The sequence below is a fragment of the Xiphias gladius genome, chromosome 4, assembly GCF_016859285.1.
Source record: "Xiphias gladius isolate SHS-SW01 ecotype Sanya breed wild chromosome 4, ASM1685928v1, whole genome shotgun sequence".
NCBI lineage: Eukaryota > Metazoa > Chordata > Actinopteri > Istiophoriformes > Xiphiidae > Xiphias > Xiphias gladius.
The window spans coordinates 20,280,448-20,300,603 of record NC_053403.1 but is presented as its reverse complement, the minus strand read 5'-3'; the positions used below and the strand labels follow the sequence as shown (position 1 = coordinate 20,300,603).

General features: G+C 41.0%; 2 protein-coding genes across 5 annotated transcripts in view; one reads left to right on the top strand and one right to left on the bottom strand.

Annotated features, from left to right (window-relative positions):
• Positions 1 to 9,128, top strand: part of cdc42bpab (CDC42 binding protein kinase alpha (DMPK-like) b) — an 83,246-nt gene extending 74,118 nt beyond the window's left edge. The window contains exons 40-45 of one of the 3 annotated variants that reach the window (XM_040125064.1): positions 89 to 212; positions 467 to 584; positions 2,827 to 2,944; positions 3,076 to 3,233; positions 4,257 to 4,331; positions 5,794 to 9,128. In XM_040125064.1, the coding sequence (XP_039980998.1) occupies positions 89 to 212; positions 467 to 584; positions 2,827 to 2,944; positions 3,076 to 3,233; positions 4,257 to 4,331; positions 5,794 to 5,925 (725 nt within the window). In that variant the 3' untranslated portion in view covers positions 5,926 to 9,128. The remainder of the gene's footprint in view (positions 1 to 88; positions 213 to 466; positions 585 to 2,826; positions 2,945 to 3,075; positions 3,234 to 4,256; positions 4,332 to 5,793) is intronic. The other 2 variants (XM_040125065.1, XM_040125066.1) reach the window with 2 other exon arrangements.
• A 62-nt stretch (positions 9,129 to 9,190) lies between these two features.
• fzd3a (frizzled class receptor 3a) overlaps positions 9,191 to 20,156 on the bottom strand; it is a 24,105-nt gene continuing 13,139 nt past the window's right edge. The window contains exons 3-9 of one of the 2 annotated variants that reach the window (XM_040125067.1): positions 19,603 to 19,799; positions 18,958 to 19,420; positions 18,572 to 18,871; positions 18,044 to 18,295; positions 13,744 to 13,892; positions 11,008 to 11,442; positions 9,191 to 10,919 (exon numbers count right to left, since the gene is read on the bottom strand). In XM_040125067.1, the coding sequence (XP_039981001.1) occupies positions 10,661 to 10,919; positions 11,008 to 11,442; positions 13,744 to 13,892; positions 18,044 to 18,295; positions 18,572 to 18,871; positions 18,958 to 19,420; positions 19,603 to 19,799 (2,055 nt within the window). In that variant the 3' untranslated portion in view covers positions 9,191 to 10,660. The remainder of the gene's footprint in view (positions 10,920 to 11,007; positions 11,443 to 13,743; positions 13,893 to 18,043; positions 18,296 to 18,571; positions 18,872 to 18,957; positions 19,421 to 19,602; positions 19,800 to 20,156) is intronic. The other variant, XM_040125069.1, reaches the window with a different exon arrangement.

Sequence of the window (20,156 nt, the reverse complement as noted above, 5' to 3'; positions counted from 1 at the left end):
AAATGGCACTCTCAGCCACTTAAGTAAATCTGAAGTACTTTGTAGTTGTTTATATAGACGTACCTGAGGCTTTGTTGCGATCTTCCAGAGGGTGATGAGCTGGTAGTACCAGAAACGTCAGACAACAGCAGGAAGCAGATGGTGCGCAGCATGAACAACAAGAGACGCTTCTCTTTCAGGGTGCCTGAGGAAGAGCGACTTCAGCAGAGGAGGTAATTTACTTGCAAAACTAGGTAGCACAAATCAGTGTATACTCACTGTATGACATTAATTTTTCTTCTTCTGTAATTCTGTTTCTATAGTTGGTCTCAGCTTGTCATCTGAGTTTTATTCTCTCTGTCCTGTGTGTATTTTTAAGTGCAGCAGTTCTTAGAGCATAATGAGGGAGACCGATGTGTGTCCCTTTGTTACACTAAACCTTTTTGTGGCTCTGCTCATGTTTTTTTGTGTGTGTTTGTGATTCTAGAGAGATGCTGCGAGATCCAGAGATGAGGAACAAGCTGATCTCCAACCCCACCAACTTCAACCATGTGGCCCATATGGGACCAGGAGACGGGATCCAGATCCTTAAAGACCTGCCCATGGTACATACACAAATACGCATACAAATACATATTAATATTTATTATTCATTTTCTACACAGTATATACACATTCAGACATAGTTAGAGCATCCTGGAAAACTTGGGTGTTGTGGACTGGCACTCACAAAAACACATAAAATACATAAACACAAGTGAAAACCAATCAGGAAGTAAGCACAAGAATAAATACAGACACATGAACATATACAGTCCTGGTTGAAATTATGGGCACCCCCGAATTTTAAGTACAGAATTTTGAATATCTTCAGAAATAAATGCTAATTTACCAATTTTGTATCATCAAAATATTTTAATAAAATGTGGTTCCCAAACAAATGAAAAATTTAAAAAACAAAACTTGCATAATAGTGACATAATACAAACACAAAATGTACCCCGGACACAATTATTGGCACCCTTCACTAATATTTGGTTGTAGAACCTTGACAATGACAGCCTCTAAACGTTTGTTGTAGCCATTTAGAATCTTCTTGCATCTGTGTGCTGTAAGTTTCTGCCACTCTTCCCTTGCTATGCGTCAAGGTTTTTTAAGTTTACAGGATTCCTTTCTGCAATGGTGGATTTCAGCTCTCTCAAAGGTTTTTAATGGGATTTTAGTTCAGGACTCATTGCTGGTCAGTTTAAAACAGTCCATCTTTTCCTTTTCAACCATTCTTTTGTGCTGCGGGATGTGTGCTTTGGTTTGTTGTCCTTCTGAAGACCTGAGACCTTCGCCTCAAACCTAGTTTTCTGACACTGGGTAACACATTTCGCTCTGAAATGCCCCGGTAATCTTCTGATTTCATCATTCCTTTGATACATTCAGTGCCTCCAGTACCAGAGGCAGCAAAGCAGCCCAGCAGCATGATGGAACTTCCATCATGTTTTATTATCGGTAGGGTGTTCTTTTCCTTATTGACCTCATTTCATCAACAATTAACAAACTGATGCACTACATTCGCAAAGAGCTTTACTTTGGTTTCTTCTGTCAATAGAACATCCCAGAAAGACTGTGGCTTATGTATGAAAGTTTTTGGAAACATTAGTCTTGCCTTTTTGTGCCTTTCTTTCAATAATGGTGTCTTCCTTGGCCTTCGCCCATGGAGCCCTACTTGGTTTAGTGTGCGGCGTATGGTATGGGCTGAAACCACCACTCCAGATTGCTCCAGGTCAGCCTGAAGCTCCTTAGACGTCTTGTATGGTGTTTTTTCTACAATCTGCAACAAACTTTGCAGACTTCTCTCATTGAGTTTCTTCTTAGCACCACTTCCTGGAAGCATCTTAACAGTTTTATGACTGTGAAACTTGATGATAACATTACGAACTGTTGAAACAGGGATTAAAGGATCTTTGGCGATTGCCTTGTAGCCTTTGGAATTATGTTTTCTGATAACAGCATTTCTGATGCTCTCAGGCAGCTCTCTTGCCTTTGCAGTTGTGAAAAAGAAACTAGAAACACTCAGCCCCTTTTTATGCAGTAAAAAAATCATTCATTGGGTAATTCAGGTCATGTGAAAACTCAAAATTAAGCAAAGATGTTTTTTATTTTGATTGATAAACTAATATAAATTCATCGAAAGGGTACCAATAATTGTGTCATGCGTACATTTTATGTTTTTATTTTTATCTCACTATATGAAAGCATATTTTTTGTTGTTGTTGTTCAGTAACTTTGGACATTAAATATTCTGATTATATAAAATTGGTTTATTTGCATTTATTACTGAAGATATCCTTAATTCTGTACTTAAAATTCAGGGGTGCCAATAATTTCAACCAGGAGTGGAGGAACAGTTGTTGATTGTGTCTATGTGTTGACCTGCTGCTTGAACAGGAACAGTGTCCCTTCTTGTCCATCATGTCTAGCATGCAAACAGTAGTATCTTGACAGAAAATTGTAGTTTCTGTGTTATTCCCTATTTTCTAACCTGACCTGAAAGGCTGAGTTGTATCACATAATGAACCTCGTCACAGTCATATTATCCTCTAAAGCTCACTGCTCTTCCCCCACCTGACCCATTGTGCATTTATGGACAGCATGCTTGCATGTCTTTCTGCCTCAACCTTACAGTCACATATGGGCCACATTTGTGTTCAGTTGTTTGAGCATGTAGTGTGTATCACTGTGCACCCACCTCACTCCTGTCCCCTGCACTGCACTCCGTCGTGTGTGTGTGTGTGTGTGTGTGTGTGTTTTTGTTTGTTTGTTTGTTTGTGTTTTCTCTGTGCATGTTTAAACCAGAACGTCCGTGTTCAGGAGAGCCGTGCAGGCTTCAGTGGTTCAGTCAGCATCCCCTCCATCACAAAGAACCGTGCAGAGCCAGGCCGCTCCATGAGCGCAAGCAGCGGACTGGGAATACGTGAGTAACAGGAGTTCATAACTCCTCCCAGAACCAGACACACTTTGGTAACTTCATCCATGCAGGATGAACGTTTTTCAAGTAGATTTATGTTTAACCAAACTCCTCCATCCATCCTTCTCCTTCTCCAGGCTCGTCCTCCCAGAATGGCAGTGCTCTGCGCAGAGAACTGTCAGGAGGAAGCTATGGATCTAAACGTCAGACCATGACCTCTCCCTCTGAGAGCTCCCTGTCCTCTGGTGGAGGAATGGACTGTGGTGATGCTCCACTCTCACAGTTTGACAGAGAGGTCAGTAAATATGTTAAACCTGAACACACAGCTTCATGTGCGGTTGACTTTATACATTAAATACTTTATTTTTAGAGGTTAGTTGGATTTTGGAAAGCTTAGTCTAAACAGCTAATCTTCTCTTAGTGGCATACTTGAGTTTCTACCAACTGTTTGTTCAAATCAGAGTAAATGTGATTGAACAGATGTTCTATAGCCACTTTCTAAATCTGAATATGGAGTTAATGTCAACACAACATCAGCTGTGTATGAAAAAGACAAAATCAAGATAACGATTGTTTCCTTCTCATGTGATTGTAGAAGTTAGACAAGAAGTTATTAAATAAGTGAAAGCAGATCACATTGTTCCCCCCTTGAAAAAACTCCTCCCTATCCCATCTGTCACATCCCGGCCTCTGCGTGCAGGCCTCTCACCTCATATCACTTCTATGATCGATTGGTTAGCTTTCTGGGATGTCAGCGCTTCATAGTAAACACAATCAGCTCGCTGATTCCTCTGGCCTTCTCCTCTCTCCCAGTATAGAGACTGTTGTTGCCTCCCCAAACCTGGTTTAGGTCAGGCCAGTTGTTGCCTCAAATTACAGAAGGAAACATTGTGACACTGACTAATGTTTGCAATGTCTCTTTAACAGCTGATACATAAAATATAACTTGAGTCAGGCAGTGGTGAAATACTGTTCCTGTTTGTGGAGCATAACTTCCCTGCAACTCAGATTTTAAAAGTATCCCCAGCGGTGTGGGTCAGAAAATTTCATGACACAAATAAAATGACTGACATCAAACATTAGCTTTGGCGTTTAAGTGTAACTTCTACCCCCATCCACCCACCCACCCTCAAATTGCCTGCTATCCTTCCTGTGGCTCCACATCCCCATGGCCCACAAGCCTGGACGCTGTCAACTCCATTGCTCCTCATTTTGCCCCCATTCCTCGTCTCCCTCCGCCCTGCCCTCCCTGCCTGCCTACTTCCACCCCAGCATGTTGTCTGTGGGCTGGGCGCTGAGTCTGAACTCTCCTCTGCAGTGGCAGGCAGTCTCACCATCGGAGAAGACCCCCGATCTGAAAAGGGCTTTAAGGACCCTGCTTAGTAAGATGAAGGTAATGTCAACAGCTGCAACAACTTTGCACCCAACACACAACTGAGAGCACTGTGTCACTAAGTATGCACCCACATGCAGAACACAGTGTATCATTTCAGTATTTAAAGTAACACTTTCATTAGCATGCGGTGCATTCAAAACAGAAACCTATACACAAACAGGTTGTTACCATAAATCCGCCATCCCATGGCCCCTTGCTGCACCATTTCAGCCCTGTCATGTCAGCAGCATCTGACAGTTTGTCACGTTTCACTGGAGCATCGGCTGCACCATCAGTCTGTCCCTGACCTGGCCTGTATCATTGTTTTTGGTTGCTGATTGCAACGCAGCTGATGCTCAGCTATTTTGCAAACTTTTTCCCACTGCTGCCAGCCCAGCCAATCACGGAGCATGTCTACTTCCATACAGCTCTCTAATGGCCTGCCCATGTTTCTAACAATGAGCTGTCCAGTTCAGAGCACAACTAGGCCAGAAGTACAATGTGTAGTCAGTGCTCTGGTCTCCACGGGGATCTTGCAATGTTCTTTCTATAATGATAGAATAATACTTGTGTTGCCAAAATTTTTGATATAAATTGGATTGGAATACATCACAACAGCTGCATGGTTTGGTGTGGCTCCTGATGCACATTTCTGGCTGAAAATGGCTGTTCCATGACTGCTGATTAGTCAATATGAGTGGAAAGCACAACCTCACGTAGAGAGATTTTTAGACAATGTAGCTAGGTGTGTTTGTGTAGGAATTCAACAGACACTGGAATGGAATGGCTGTCATACATGTAGAGATGCTGATTTCAGAAAAATTTGCAGTGGTCTCCTAATTTTTTCCAGAGCTGTATATAAGTTATATGTTAGTTCATATAAGGGGTATGCAAGTCATACTGTTCGTGTTGTACAGTGTGAAGGTTTAACCCACACCCCCCTCATTTGCCCTCGCCTGCATGTTTGTTTTCTTTCAGCTGATCATGTCTGGTCAATTGAGCTGTTCATCTGCTGATGATGTGGAATGCAGTGGAAGATGAGGTGGGGTGGGAGCAATGTGATTCAGTCTGACTTTTACATCTGCCCTCTATCCCAAACAGCAGATGAATAAGGACTGAGAATTGTTGAAGAATATGCATGCTTAGCAAGAATATAGCTGTAAGCTATCACCTCTTCACTGAGAGCTGCTAGTATGTGCTCAGTGGTCACAAACAAAAGTCATTTTAAAATACGGACTGTGTTAATAATTTATTTTATAACTTTAGTATCCACAATACAGAGGCATTGTCTCCAGTCTCATGATTCTGAATCAGAGTAATATTTGTAGTGCCATAAGGTGCACTTTATGAAAGTGAACATCATCTAACTTATGAATCTTTTGCTCATCATTTCTTTCCCAAACTTCACCTGCTTTCTTTATCTCCAATGCCCCTCTTCATTTGTATACCCCTTTCTTCCCCTCTCTCCCCTCCCTTCCAGGACTCGGACTCCCCCCGTCACTCTACAGCCTCCAACAGCTCTACCTTCAGCAGCCCTCCCAGCCCAGCCTCCCCACACAAGACCAAGTCCCTGTCCCTGGAGAGCACAGACCGGATGGGCTGGGAAACATGAGCTCCCTCTAGCCTCTCACCCGCCCAACCCCATCAACTGACTTACCGACCAACCGACAGCAAAGGACTCCAAACCCTCCTCCTCTTCTTCTTCCTCCACCGCAGCCTCTCACCTCGTTGCTGAATATTCCCCCTCACTGCCCAGAGAACTGCACCTCCTGATGAACATTTGTCCCGATTTACAACCTCAATTTGTCACCATACTTCCATACATGGGGCAGAAAAACTAAGAAAGAGTCTGTCTTCTCTTTGAGGGATAATCTGAGGGAGAAGTCATCATAAATTAATGGTAGTGTAAATGTGGGTGCTGATGTTTGAAGATGCAAGTGTGTGTGTGTTTGTGTGTGTGTGTGTGCGTGTTTGACAGAAGCTATATGCGCTTGCCAGCGTGTGTGCTTATTCAGAAAGGGTAAATGATACAGGAATGAAAAACTCTCAGACTCTCACTCAGACTCAAAAACCTCATGATGTAACAAAAAAGAAAAGGATTATTATGGAGAGAAACTTGATTTGTAATTGTACATAGGACCCTTTGGGTTTTAGGGGACACCATTTTAATTTATTTATCAATCTTATGAAAGGAAAGGGAGGTTTGAGTCTTTATGGCCAGAAGCAGACGGAGGGATTTTAACCCCTCCTCACTTCTTAGTTGCTTTCTCTTTGGGTGCTGCAAAAATCAAGAAAGAAATGAGAGAGAGAGAGAAAGTAAGGAAATCAATGACTTTTCTTTTTTATTTGGCTGATGATACTAAGTGCAGTGACTTTATATTTTTAATTTTGACTGTCAGAAAAAGCTACAAGCAGTGTTAATAACGGCTCATATGACATCATCACAGCTCCTACTACTCCTCCGCATCAGTCCAGTGCGAGGGACATCCAGCAGCCCTGGACGTGTCCTCCATTGTAGTGTAGATGTTCCACCTTGCTGTACAACCAAAATGACCAACTTACAGTCTCTCATCATAATAATGTACATAGGTGCAAAGTAGAGAGTAATATATGATACGGAATATACTGTAGAGAACTACACGGGGAAGAAAAAAAATCCTCTCTGACTTTTCTTTTTTTGTTTTGAGTGATTTTAGGTTGAATTCACACACAAAAAGCCATTTTAAATTATTTCCAGTTTTCTTTTTTACCAATTGGTTCTAGGTTTGTTTGTTTTTGAACACGTGCATTTATCACAAACCTCCTATCACACGTTTCTACACACACACACACACACACACACACACACACACACACACACACACACACACACACACACACACACACACACACTTTCTCTCTCTCTGAGGTGGTGTTTTCATGCAGCAAAAGCAAATGCCTTGTCCTGGTCCTCCTCGGATTTCTAAGAGATGAAGTGGCTCTGATCATTTAATCAACAGTTAATGTGTGTGTTTCTTAATTCACTGTGGTACCTGGATAGGAAAGGTCAGTCCTCCACTAAGAGATCAGCTCAATATAACCAAAAATGGACAAAAAGAGGGAGACTGACATTATTTTGTCCTTCTCACAGCCTTTGCTTATTCTGAAGAATTTTTTAGTGATCTGTTCGTTAAAAGCTTCATTGTAAGAGCTCTTGATTAAAAAAAAAAAAAATGCTAAAATACGAATGTAAACACTTAAAAGCTGCGAGAAAGTCAGCACTTGGGTTTCTGTTTGTCTTGATAAACCGCAGATAAAATAACCTCAGTGCTACCTGTTGTCTGTAAAATAAACAGGGCTGGATCTCTAAACCTCCCTCCAGGTGGTTTTTCTTTGGCAGAATGAAAAGGCCTTTCAAAGAGCATTTTATGGTGCGGCAGCTCCTGGCTGCAGAGAATGGCATTCATGGCCAAAAACCTATTACCTCTGTTCATCTCCTCCCGTTTACAGACAGTGAAAGGCATTTTACTTGAGGAATTGCTCATAGGGCAGAATGTGAGAAAACTGTAACGGAACAATGTGCATGGAGCTGAAATGTCCTGACAAACACTAACTACAATGTGGTTATAATGTTGTATTATCTGTAAGAAGAATGCACATTCTATATTCTAATACTGCCCTGTTGTTGGTGACAGTGCAGAGAGTGTTTTGTCGTTATCGGAGGGTTTCTGATAAATTTGGTCATCCTCAGTAGGAACAAATGAATGCTTACAGTACAGTATCCTAGGTCAGAATCCTCCAGTTTAGTCCGCTTGTCCTTTTTGGTTAGAAAGGGAAACAAAAACTTTGGTGCACATTCCTGCCAATCCTGCCCGGTTGAAACACAACAAAGTAGTTCTAAACAACCCATTCCAAGTGTTTTATTTAGTATTCTATTTTATATGAGGAGAGAGAGATTTGGAGCGCCAGAGTGCGACTAAGTTGGTTTTTTATTCCAAACAACCTCCTCTTAGAAACGTTTTAAGCTAATGACTCTCCTCGGCTCCTGCTAGAGTTCATCTGTAGAATGTATTCGCTGGGGGAAGAGTAAACCGTCTTAGCCAGGTGTTTTATTATTGGCCAATACTGTACAGAAAATCCTGATCCCATATATTCCAGTTTAAGGAGAGGAGAAGAGAAACTCAGGAAATGTCGGAACCAATGAATTATTTTCATTAGATGAGAATGAGCGTGTTAGAGATTTGTTTGATGGATGGATGGAGGAGTGGGGAGTGAGGCTGTAATGTACAGTAGATGCGACCTGGGTGGAGACTGCAGGAAGAAAGGGTGGTGAGGACTAGAAGATAGAAAATGATGACGTTTCAGGGGTGAAGGGTGAAAGGTGGTTTGATGGCTGAGGTGCCACAGTGTCAACATTTAAAAGCAACAAAATCATTAAAAAAAATAAATAAAAATCAAATGCCTTTGCATTTCAGTGAGGTCTTATCCACAGTACCTTCTATATTATTTTGCTCTTTCATATCATATTACACTTTGTTGTTTTTTCTAGGATTGCTTTGTAATAATTTGTACAGTTTTGCATGTTATAGATGTAATCATTTGTTTTCGGTTTGTTGTTTTTTTTGGACTTGCTCCTTTTTGAAAGGTTTGGGCGTTTTACTGAGGATAACCCACTACAGGTGATGTAGATTCTTTTTTGCACAAAAAATATTTAAGGTGTAAGGTCAAAAAAAAAAAAATAATGTATGGAACTGGCTGCCACACTTATGTGGAGAACTCATTATATTAACCCAACTCCGATGTATTTCAATAAAGCGGAGGGCTGTTACAAATACACATCCGGTGTGTTTCTCCGTGGTCATTTCTTCTGCCAAAAAGATGCTTTGTCCATTCTTTAAAAAAACTTTATTACAAATGAATAACAAAAGTTCAGTTTTTACATCTATGCACATGTTTTGCAACCAGAAAAAAATATTGGTCAAATATTTACAGTAGCTATACAAGTAAGGACAGACTTTTAACGGGATCAACTATTTAGAATTTGACTAACTTAAGGGGGCACTATCTATTCAAACTGTAAAGGTGTGTTCCGACAGAACGCAAAGTGAAATGTAGCCATAAGCTAACCATGAGCAACGGCCGTGTGTGTGGAAGTGTGTCTGCGTTTGTTTGTGTTCAGCTCAGAACTAAACAGAAACTCCAGTTATTCCATTTACTTTAATCCAGTCTCTCTCTCCTTTTTGTTTTCCTCTCTGTAAATTAATGATGTCGTTTCATGGAGGACAGGGATACATTCTACTACCCAAGTAAAGTTTAATCTCGCGTGTCTGCGCCTCAATTCGCCACCCTGGGCGAATTCGCCCAGCAACGCGTATACAATCACACCTTATCTAAAATTTGTTTTTCCCTGTGTCTGAACACACATAAGGCAGGAGTTTGATTCTGCTTTTTTTAACCTGTATTTCGGCCATTGCATACAAAATGGCAAACCACAGATCCAGACATTTTTCTTTTATCACTACATACATTGTTGCACAGGTGCAATTAAGAAGTACCTCAATATTACAAACTGTTTTTAAATCCAGACCTCACCATCAGGACCAGAAAATCCATTGTAAACTTGAGTAAAATCATTTTGAACTTTTTGGGATTAGCTTGTAGTTCAGGTAAAGCTGAGAGGAAATTTTAAGGCAAAAATCCACACTCAGTTGTTGGTTCCCTAAACTTCTAACTAATGTGTTATGTGGAGTTTCAAATCAGGTGTGAAAAGATTTCCCTTTATAAATACAGATTTTAGCAGGTTAAGTTAGACATATGAAACTGAAACACAATTCTGACATCAGAAGTTAAAGAGGTGCAAAATAGGTAGAAAGTAAAATCTCAAAAAAGGTAAACCTTTAAAAATTACTACCTTCCTCCAAAGACTAAAGGGGAGGCTTGTAATGTCCATTGTTCAAAGCTTGTTCAGACCATCCAGATGTCAACATCAGGACTGCAAAATCTTTTGTAGTTTTGCAGACTAGACAAAAATAATTTTGAACTTCAGTTTTTGAGATGAGCTAGTGGGTCATGTAAATATGAGAGAACATTTTAAGGCATCAATCCACATTATATTTGGCTTTTGGAGTCCTCTCAATTTGGCTGGATGTAGACCTCATCAACAGTAATTTGAAGCATCATAGTTGTGCTGCAGCTCTGAGCTCCCAAATTCAACGGGAGTGGATATCACAGTGGTTACTATGCATTCTGTCAAACTTAATCGGGATCCTCACACATTCTTTATCTTTCTAGAAAAAGACAAAAAATCATCTTTTCTACTCTTACTTCAACCCTTACAGTCACATCTTTTTCACCATGGGGATCATAGTTCAGGCTGCAGCTCCGTCCTCCTCCAGGAGTCTGTGAATTCCATTTCCAGGGACGCCGAGAACAGCTTGGGTGGCACTGCTCAGGTCCCTGATGCTGCTGTGCCGCGACTGGCTTTCCAGCCGCTGGGTGGAACCGTGCCGTGATAGGCTGTCTAGGCGATTGGTGCTGCAGTGCCTGGACTGTGTTTGGTCGTTGAGGCGAGGCATGCTATCATAGGGCAGTCGGTCATCAGTTGCCCGGAAACTGGAGGCTGTGTATCTGGGATGGAAAGGAACAAAAATTAGCTTCAGGAGTGGAATATTCTGTAGAATTAATTAAAAAATGTTGTTGAAAGCTTAAAACTGACCTGCCATCTCTGGAGCAGTGCAGGCTGCCTTGATAACTACTCATTTTTGAGCGTGTGCTGCGAACGGAGCCAGCTCGGCTGGTGCTGGCACTGGGTGGTTCATCCAGCATGGCCAGGTGGGTAGAGGAGGCATGGGTGGAGGTACCCTGGGTGGACGTGCCCTGCGACTTCCTCACGATGGGTGTGTTAGGGTCCCTAAGCAGCAGCTGGGCAAAGTCGGGCTCCTGGAGCACCTGTCGGCTCTCGTTTACCAACCCACTGCAGCAGGGGAAAGAAGAGGGCAAGGAAGGGGTGGAGGAGGAGGAGAAGGGGAGTGAAGGCAGAGATGGCAGGGAGAGACGCAGGAGGGTGGGGAGGGAGAGGGGGAAGGTAGTGGTGTTGTAGCAGAGGATGGAGGAGTGTGTGGAGCAGGTGGTGGGAGAGGGGTTTAATGCTCTGAGTTTGGAGAGGAGGGGAGTGAGTGCAGAGAAGGGCCTGTGTTCACCAACAAGCCACACACATCTACACGCATGTGCACACACACACACACACACACACACACACACACACACACACACACACACACACACACACACACACACACACACAGACAGACAGACAGACAGACAGGAGTACACCTACACTCAGACTGAGATAAATCCTTTATAGACTGAGTACTGCAGGGTCAAATCATAGACAAGCACACTGGGTTCAAATTCCACTGTTCACTGGCTCAAACTCCAGGATGATATTGAGTTACAGGAGAGTGTGTGTCTCTTAACTCCCCAAAGAGAGACCTTAGTGCCCATTACAACTCAATATTTAGCAATAGTTCTACTTCTACAACCCAGATGGTAAATATTTGGACAGCTACACATTTTTTTCTTCAGGCGCTGTATGCCCATTTAATTTGAAATAAAATGATGGATACACCATTAAAATGCCAAGTCTGAGCTTTATTTGCATAGGCTTATATTGATATAACAAGCGTTTTTTTGTGTGTGTGTGTGTTTTTGTGAACTGCAACCTGGCCTTTCTGTTTTTGAGGTTTACCAGTGGTGATCGCTAACAAGGAAAATGTCCGGCTACATCCTGGAGGACATCCTTGACTTGCTGTGCAGTCATAAAGGGATTTTTCTTTTTCTGACTACTTTTCATATCTGATAGATTTTTGGCTTTTTTGAGCCTCATTATTATTATTGTTATTTTCTTCACTTGCATGGTCACCTCTTCACTCCTCATATTGACAGACAATTACACCTCAATCTAAATGGTGAATCTCAATCAAGCCCTGTGTAAGCTCTTTTGTGCAACATTGAAACGACACACAGCTGCCCTAAAAATATTTACTTACTAAGTGTCCAATTACTTTTGAACCCTTGCAATTTGGGCACTATGTGTTTAAAGGGCTATATCTCCCACACAGTTCTTTCAATACTGACATAAAGCTTCTCAAATTAAAGCTGAGACTAGGTACTTCCATGTAATATCCATTATTTTATTTTAAATTGAATATACTGAAAAACAGAGCCTGAAGAACATAACTGTGTAACCGTCCAAATACTTATGGTCTGAACTCTATATGTTTGATATAAAAATTAAACCAAACTACGGTCCCTGTTTCTACATTTGTCAGTGATTTAAGTTACATAAATATAAGAACAGTTAGAATTTTTCATTGGGCTTCTTTGCTTCCTTCTAACCCTGTGTCTTAGAAAATATTTATAATTCAACTAATTTGCAATAGCAAATACGTTTTGAAAGAAATGTTTATAGTACAATATCTGCTTGTAGCCAGTAAAGCATGATTTAACCTTTTTATCGATATATTTCAGCACCCACAACACTTGCTTAAGGTTAAAGGTTAAGGAAAGGTTGTTGTCTTGTTTAAATACTGAAAAGGTTAACAAGCACAAGACAAGAAGTGAACCTCATTAACATTTAATCAAAACCACAATCTTTCTCTAACCATAACCAAAGTGCTTTTGTTGCCTAAACCTAACCACATAAGGGATTCAGGATGTGTCTCTGGTGTCCAGGTCCTGTGCTTTGTAAGTGCAAGATCCACCCAAACCACCAACTTGAGGTGGTACAACAACAATGTATTTCCTACACTTTAAAAAACACTGCCAGTTGACATAATCTAGGCAACAATTAGATTTGCTTCATAATGTAATCGGTAAAACAAGTTAGTAGTATATAAATGTGATTTCGAGGAGACAAGGTTGTTCATTCTGATATCACTTAAGATTTCATGACACAATGTCAATATGGAAACAGTCACTTATGGTTTTGAAAAGAAGCTCAAAGCTAAAAATGATACCAGTCAGAAAAGTGATGAACCTGACAGACAGCTGAGATGAGGCTTTTTTAGAAAGTTTTATGAAAGTAAGAAGGCCATTTTGTTGTTAAAATTTTTTCAATCCAACAGTATTTTTTGTGTTCTTCTTTTTCATTTTCACTAATTTAGATTATTAGTGTAGTCGGCATTTGTGTGTTAGATAGTGTCATTCCCAACAGTATCTGTAGTCTACAGCAAAGTAGTATGCTAAATTGAATTATAAGAATAAAAATCCAATGGTCTTTTTTTATCTAATTATCACTATAAAGAGATGAAATGCTTTGCATTCTGCTTGAGTTAAAAAAGACTATTTGTACTAGGGTACAAATACGAAGCTGTGCTAGTAGAGTGTACAGCTTGACAAAGTTGCAGTGTGATTAACCTAAAAACCCAATAAGTATGTTTAAAGTACACACTCTTTGCGTCTCTTGCCGTGGAAGAAGCTGGCCCACTCGAAACAGGTCTTCTTACTGCCCACCCAGAAAACAGAGGGGATTCCTACGATCAGCATCATCAGGTACTTGATGAGGAACAAGACCAGGTCAGGATGACTGGTACTCTCCACCTACAGGACACGCATGCACAGAAGATGTGGTTATTGGTTGGGTGGTGAAGGTTTTTGTTGATTGGGGCAGCAATAAAACGAAAGAGAAAAATACATCAGTAAGTCAGTTTTGGTATGTTTGGTAGACTTGGGAGGAAGAGCCAGAGGTTGAGAGACAGAATAAGTGAGTTTGTTGCTAATACACACATGTATGGCCTGAAGGAGTATAATTCCTGTCTGTAAACGTCAGCATGTATGAACTACTTAAAAAGGTTCACGGCTGCTGACACAGTGTATTTATTAATTCCCAGTGTAAGTCTTCTCTACATCAACACTGACAACGGAGCAGCCTCACTAGAGGCATAAAAACCACAGCAGCCAACACATCCAGCTCTGACTTGACTTGGAGACTTCTCTTTTTTACTGTTTATTTGCTTGAAAACAGTGTAGACTTTCAGCTTTAATTCAAGGGGTTTAGCAAAAATATCACATTAACCGTTTAGAATTACAGCCATTATTATTTATAGTCTCTCATTTACAAAGCCTCAAAAGTAATTGGACAAAGCAACATAATTATAAAGATTATTTTTAATACTTGGATAAAAATCCTTTGCAGTCAGTTAAGATCCTTGAGAAAGCTGTCGCCAACAAGTTGTGTGACTTTTTACTTGATAATAGTTTATTTGAAGATTTTCAGTCAGGATTTAGAGTGCATCATAATACAGAAACAGCACTGGAGAAAGTTACAAATGACCTTCTAATCGCATCGGACAAAGGACTTGTCTCTGTACTTAGATCTTATTGGTGCATTTGATACCACTGACTTTATATCCTATTACAGAGACTGGAACTCTTAACTGGCATTAAAGGAACCGCTCTAAGATGGTTTAAGTCCTATTTATCAGATCAATTTCAGTTTGTGCACCTTAATGATAAATCCTCCACATACTCAAAAGTTAGTCACGGAGTTCCACAAGGTTCTGTGCTCGGACCAGTTCTAATCACTTTATATATGCTTCCTTTAGGCAACATTATTAGGAAACAGTCAATAAACTTCCATTGTTATGCTGATGATACCCAATTTTATTTGTCAATGAAGCCCAATGAAACCAAGCAGTTAGCTAAACTTCAAGCATGCGTTAAGAACATAAAGACCTGGATGACCAGCAACTTTCTGCTGTTAAACCCAGACAAAACTGAAATTATTCTGCTTGGCCCCGGACACCTCAGAATGACTCACACATAAAACAAACTTCAAGGACTGCCTTTTTCACCTACATAACATTGCAAAAATCAGGCACATCCTTTCTCAAAAAGACGCAGAAAAACTAGTCCATGCTTTTGTTACCTCTAGGCTGGATAATTGCAACTCCTTATTATCAGGCTGTCCCAAAAAATCTTTAAATACTCTCCAGCTGATCCAGAATGCTGCGGAGCAAGTACTGACAGGAACTAGGAAAAGAGATCACATTTCTCCTGTGTTAGCTTCTCTACAATGGCTCCCTGTAAAATTCAGAATAGAATTTAAAATCCTCCTCACCTACAAAGCCTTTAATGGTCAGGCACCATCATATCTGAGAGCTCATAGTACCCTATTACTTCAGTAGAACAATGCGCTCTCAGAACGCAGGCTTGCTTGTGGTTCCTAGAGTCTCCAAAAGTACAATGGGCGGCAGAGCCTACAGTTATCAGGTTCCTTTACTGTGGAACCATCTTCCAGTTCGGGTCTGGGAGGCAGACACCCTCTCCACATTGAAGAGTAGGCTTAAAACCTTCCTTTTTGATAAAGCTTACAGTTAGGGCCGGCTCAGGATTGTCTAACTTACTAACTTTACTTCTTCTCTCTCCCGTAGTTTTGTGCTTTCTCGTCTCTTTCCTCTCTTCTCCTGTCACTTTCTGCAGGTATTTCTGCCCCTGGTGCTAGAGAGTCTGGATCTGTGACTGAAAATCACGTTCTGCCCCCATGATCCTGCTCAACATCCACTGCTTCAATTATTATGATTATCATTACTATTATTATATTTAGTTTTATTAGTATTATCATTCACCCTATTATTATAATGATTAGTTTTATTATTATTTTCATTATTGTTATACATCTTTATGTTATACCTGTACTGTACTGTACTAATTGATTTGAACTGAACTGAACTGAAATCTGAAACCCATGGACATCATGGATCTTTCTGCTCTTAATTTTGGCTGGGTTGAGGTCATGTGACTGATTTGGCCATTGAAGAATTTTCCATTTCTCTGCCATGAGAAACTCTTGGTTTTGCTTTAACAGTATGTTTTGGGTCATTATCCATCTGTACTGTGAAGCACCATCCTATCAGTTTTGTACCTCACATTGAGAGGTACCATGAAAAGCTACCAAATGCAAATTCAACACTTGGAATCAACCCCAACCCTTTTATCTGCTTAATTGAATGAAATAATCAAGGAAGAGGCCACAACTGGCAATGAAATTTATCAATTGTCAATTTTCCAATTTGAAATTAAGGACTATTTATAAAAATGGCTGTAAATCCTAAATGAGTAATGCAATATTTTTGTTAAACCCCTTGAATTAAAGCTGAAAGTCTACACCTCAATCACATCATGATGGCTTCGTTTCAAATCTTTCATGGTGGAGTAAAGAGGCAAAACTACGAAAATTGTGTTGCTGTCCAAATACTTATTGACCTAACTGTATTTGGTATTTTGTGCTGATATTCAGTACTTTTTGGGAATCTAACATTTGTAAGTGGAGAACAGCTTGACTAATGTGATTTCCTATTAATGGTTGATTATATACAGGTAATCTAAGACTAAGGTTACGGCAAATTACAGTGAAAAAATATTTATGGCCTAAAATATAAAAAAAGTGCGTAAATATATTATGAATATAGTTTCAAAACTGTTATCATACATTCAAAAACATTTTTTGGTCACACTGAAAATTAGGTAATTTATTTCTAGCCTAAGTTTAGAGGACCACCGAGCAGGACGACACCGCAGAGACACCACACTGCTGCTTTCTGCCATAGCGACAATATTTCAGCTGGCGTGCAGCGAACCACAGAAATACTATCTCCTCCTCTCTCTCTCTCTCTCTCTCACACACAGATGTAGTCATGATGGCCTCATTATGAGTGGGCCAAACAGAGAGCCCCGAGGCTAAACAATCCACAGATACACTCATTATAGCAGAGAGATAGTAGACTGAATCACTACAAAGAACATCCTCATTACAGACTGTATGTCAATGACCACATCTACACATTACCTTAGCTTAAATATCAAATTCATTGGTCCAAACTGCTGGATGTAGTTTATATAGCTAAGCCTAATTAGTTGTAAGACTGAAAACACATCTTTGGTCTCTTGTTCCTTTGAACAATCTCATGAGGTTTGTGTCAATCTCTGTGTGTGTGTGTGTGTGTGTGTCGCGCTGAGGAGAGGAAGGGTTGAGCATCACTCAGGAGCTGTTCAGCAGAGGAGAGGACTGAGCCTCAGGGAAGGCTTTTAAGATAAATATAGTCAGGCAATTTGAGTCTAAGCCATCTATTGGTGCATGTTATGGACTTGCGTGTGTGTGTGAGTGCGTGCGTGCGAATACAAATATGTGCTTTCATGAACACAATAGAGTTGGGGGTGGGATGCAAAGTTGCATCTTTGTGATTTTACACCTAGAAGGCGCTCTACAGTACGCTGTTGTATCATGTGTAACAGCACAGTGCTCAGCTGCACAAAACATGCAGCTTGTGTTCAGATCTGCTGCAACTATGATGTGGGGCAGCTTGACCCCTACGACCCCATCCTCTCCCAGCAGAAACACACACTTGATTATTGCACTGCAGCACTCTCTTACTCAATGAAGTGTTGAATTGACAGATTAAGAGCAGGACTCTGTAGCACAATGCATCTAATCTTAGTCAAGTCAACTCAGCAAATATGCATAGCCTGTAACAATGAAACTATCAATATATATTTTTTTACATATAAGTAAAACAAATTTGTTTTGTGCCCAAAGCAGATTTTCTGAAACCCTCGATGTGGAGGTACCAAATTATATTTGGAGTTATTAATCAAGACCAGTACAGGCTGCAAATGATTAATGATTTATGTTAAAATACAATGCACTGCTCCTTTAATATATCAGAGTCAGGTATCCTGTGTTTGTCAGTCACCTGGTAGGGGCAGGGGATGTGGTAGTCTCTACACCTCTCCTGCACCCATGTCGTCTCCCAGATAGCTCTGTAGCTGTTCTCATAAAGGTAGCAGGCCAGAACAGTCAGCAAGGGGACCAGGTAGAGTAAGGAGAACACACCGATACGAATCATGAACTTGACCAGTTTCTCCTGGTTCTCCTTCTCCAATGGGATCTCCATGCGGACTCGGTTTAGTGCTGCTATGCCTGCCAGAAGCAACGCCACACCGACCTAAGATCACATGAGAGACAAGCTTAAACATCAGAATTTACAGTTTGTATCTGTTAGCAAACACATTTTATTATTCTTTTTCTTCAGGAAGTGAAATTGTGGCCAAAACAAGATACTCTCCATATTAACAAGACAGGTAAATTAGAAAGCTAAATTAAAGTTGTGTCATCTGTAGTTGAAAAATATCTATGTACAAATATACAGTTAATAATATACAATAGATAATGAGCTAAGGAGAAAGAAAAGTTTGTCTCTCGTATACTCTATAATACTCACCACTACGTCCAGTCCTAGTGGGACCAATAGGAACCAACGCAGTGCCGTCAAGTTGTAAAGTCCCACGAAGCAAATACCACTGACACTGTCTCCCTCAATCTTGTTCATGGCGAGCAGAGTTACGGTGAGGATACCAGGGATGCCCCAAGCACAGGCATGGAAAAGGAGAGCCTTCTTCTCTATAGCTTCACTGCCCCACTTGGGAACAGCAGCCAGGAACCAGGTGATGGTCAGAATGACCCACCAGACACTGCCAGCCATAGTGAAGAAATATAGCACCATAAAGAGAAGAGTGCAGGCCTTGGACGGAAAAAAAAACCCAAAGATGAGTATGTAGGCCGTAGAAAACCAGAAAAGAATACAAAATCAATGACAGACTATCTGACCTTATTATGGGAGCCTTGAGTCACTGTTGAAGCTCTAAACCTCCCAGGATTTGCTGCATTACAGGAAACTTTGTCCTCTAACAGAAACCCAAGGAAGAACACCAGGGACACCATCATGTAGCAAACGGCGTAAAATATAATCGGGCGCTCTGGGTAACGGAATCGTGACACGTCGATGAGAAAAGTCAGGAAGGTGAAAAGCGTGGCAGACAGGCAGATGATGGACACCAACCCGATGAAGTAGCGGGCAAACGTCAGCTCCTCCCGTGTGAAGTACATGTTGGGACAGGGTGGTGAGCAGTCCCGAACCCCCATGAAAGAGTAGCCAAGTTCAGGGTCAATCTTGAGTTCACGTGGACACCAGAAGCCATAGTCTCTCTGGACAGAGATGGGGGATTTGGTTGTGTCTGAGCTGGACAGGAGGTCTACAGGACGGGGGTAGGGCTCGTCACAGTCTGGGAACCTGGGAAGAAAGGGTAATTTCGGCTGTGAAACCTTTAACAACAGATTATGTATACTTCCAGCATTATATTACTGCCAACGAGTTTCAAAATAATTCTGCAGATTTTAGATTTATTAATATATTTTTCTAACTTCCAGACAACTGGTGATTACAAGTCACATTAATTTTGCTGTTATAACAACCTGTTGCAGTTCATCTCCTCCGGCCATCTGACACCAAACATGTCCATTAGTTTGTAGCAGTCGCTCTTGGCTTGCAGACAGAAGTGGCGGCAGGGGAGAGTCATTCGCCCGTACTCTGTGCACACTGGAGCGTATAGCGCGCACAGAAACATCCTAAGCACTGGAGAGCACTGCAGGTTCACCATGGGATGGAATGGCTGCAGGTAGAGACAGAGAGAAAGACACAGAAAACAACTTTTAGTATATAAGTATATTAAACACTAGCACGAAATAATCCATCTCTTTTATTTGAATAGTTTTGGAAGATAACACTACACTCCTAAGCCAGTGTTATTCCAACCCAACACAATATGAGCCAAAGAGAAGCACAAAGAGATCAGTGGAGCATGTCTTCTGACAGTTTCTGGAGATGAGTCCATAAAAACAACTCTGGCCCCTTTCCTAATAATCCCCTCCACCCCAATAATTTCGGATCCCTCTTCCTCCATCTCCTCTCTTCCTTTCCTCCAACCTCCAGATTGGAGGAGCACTACAAGCTGGCAAACCCCCAGCAG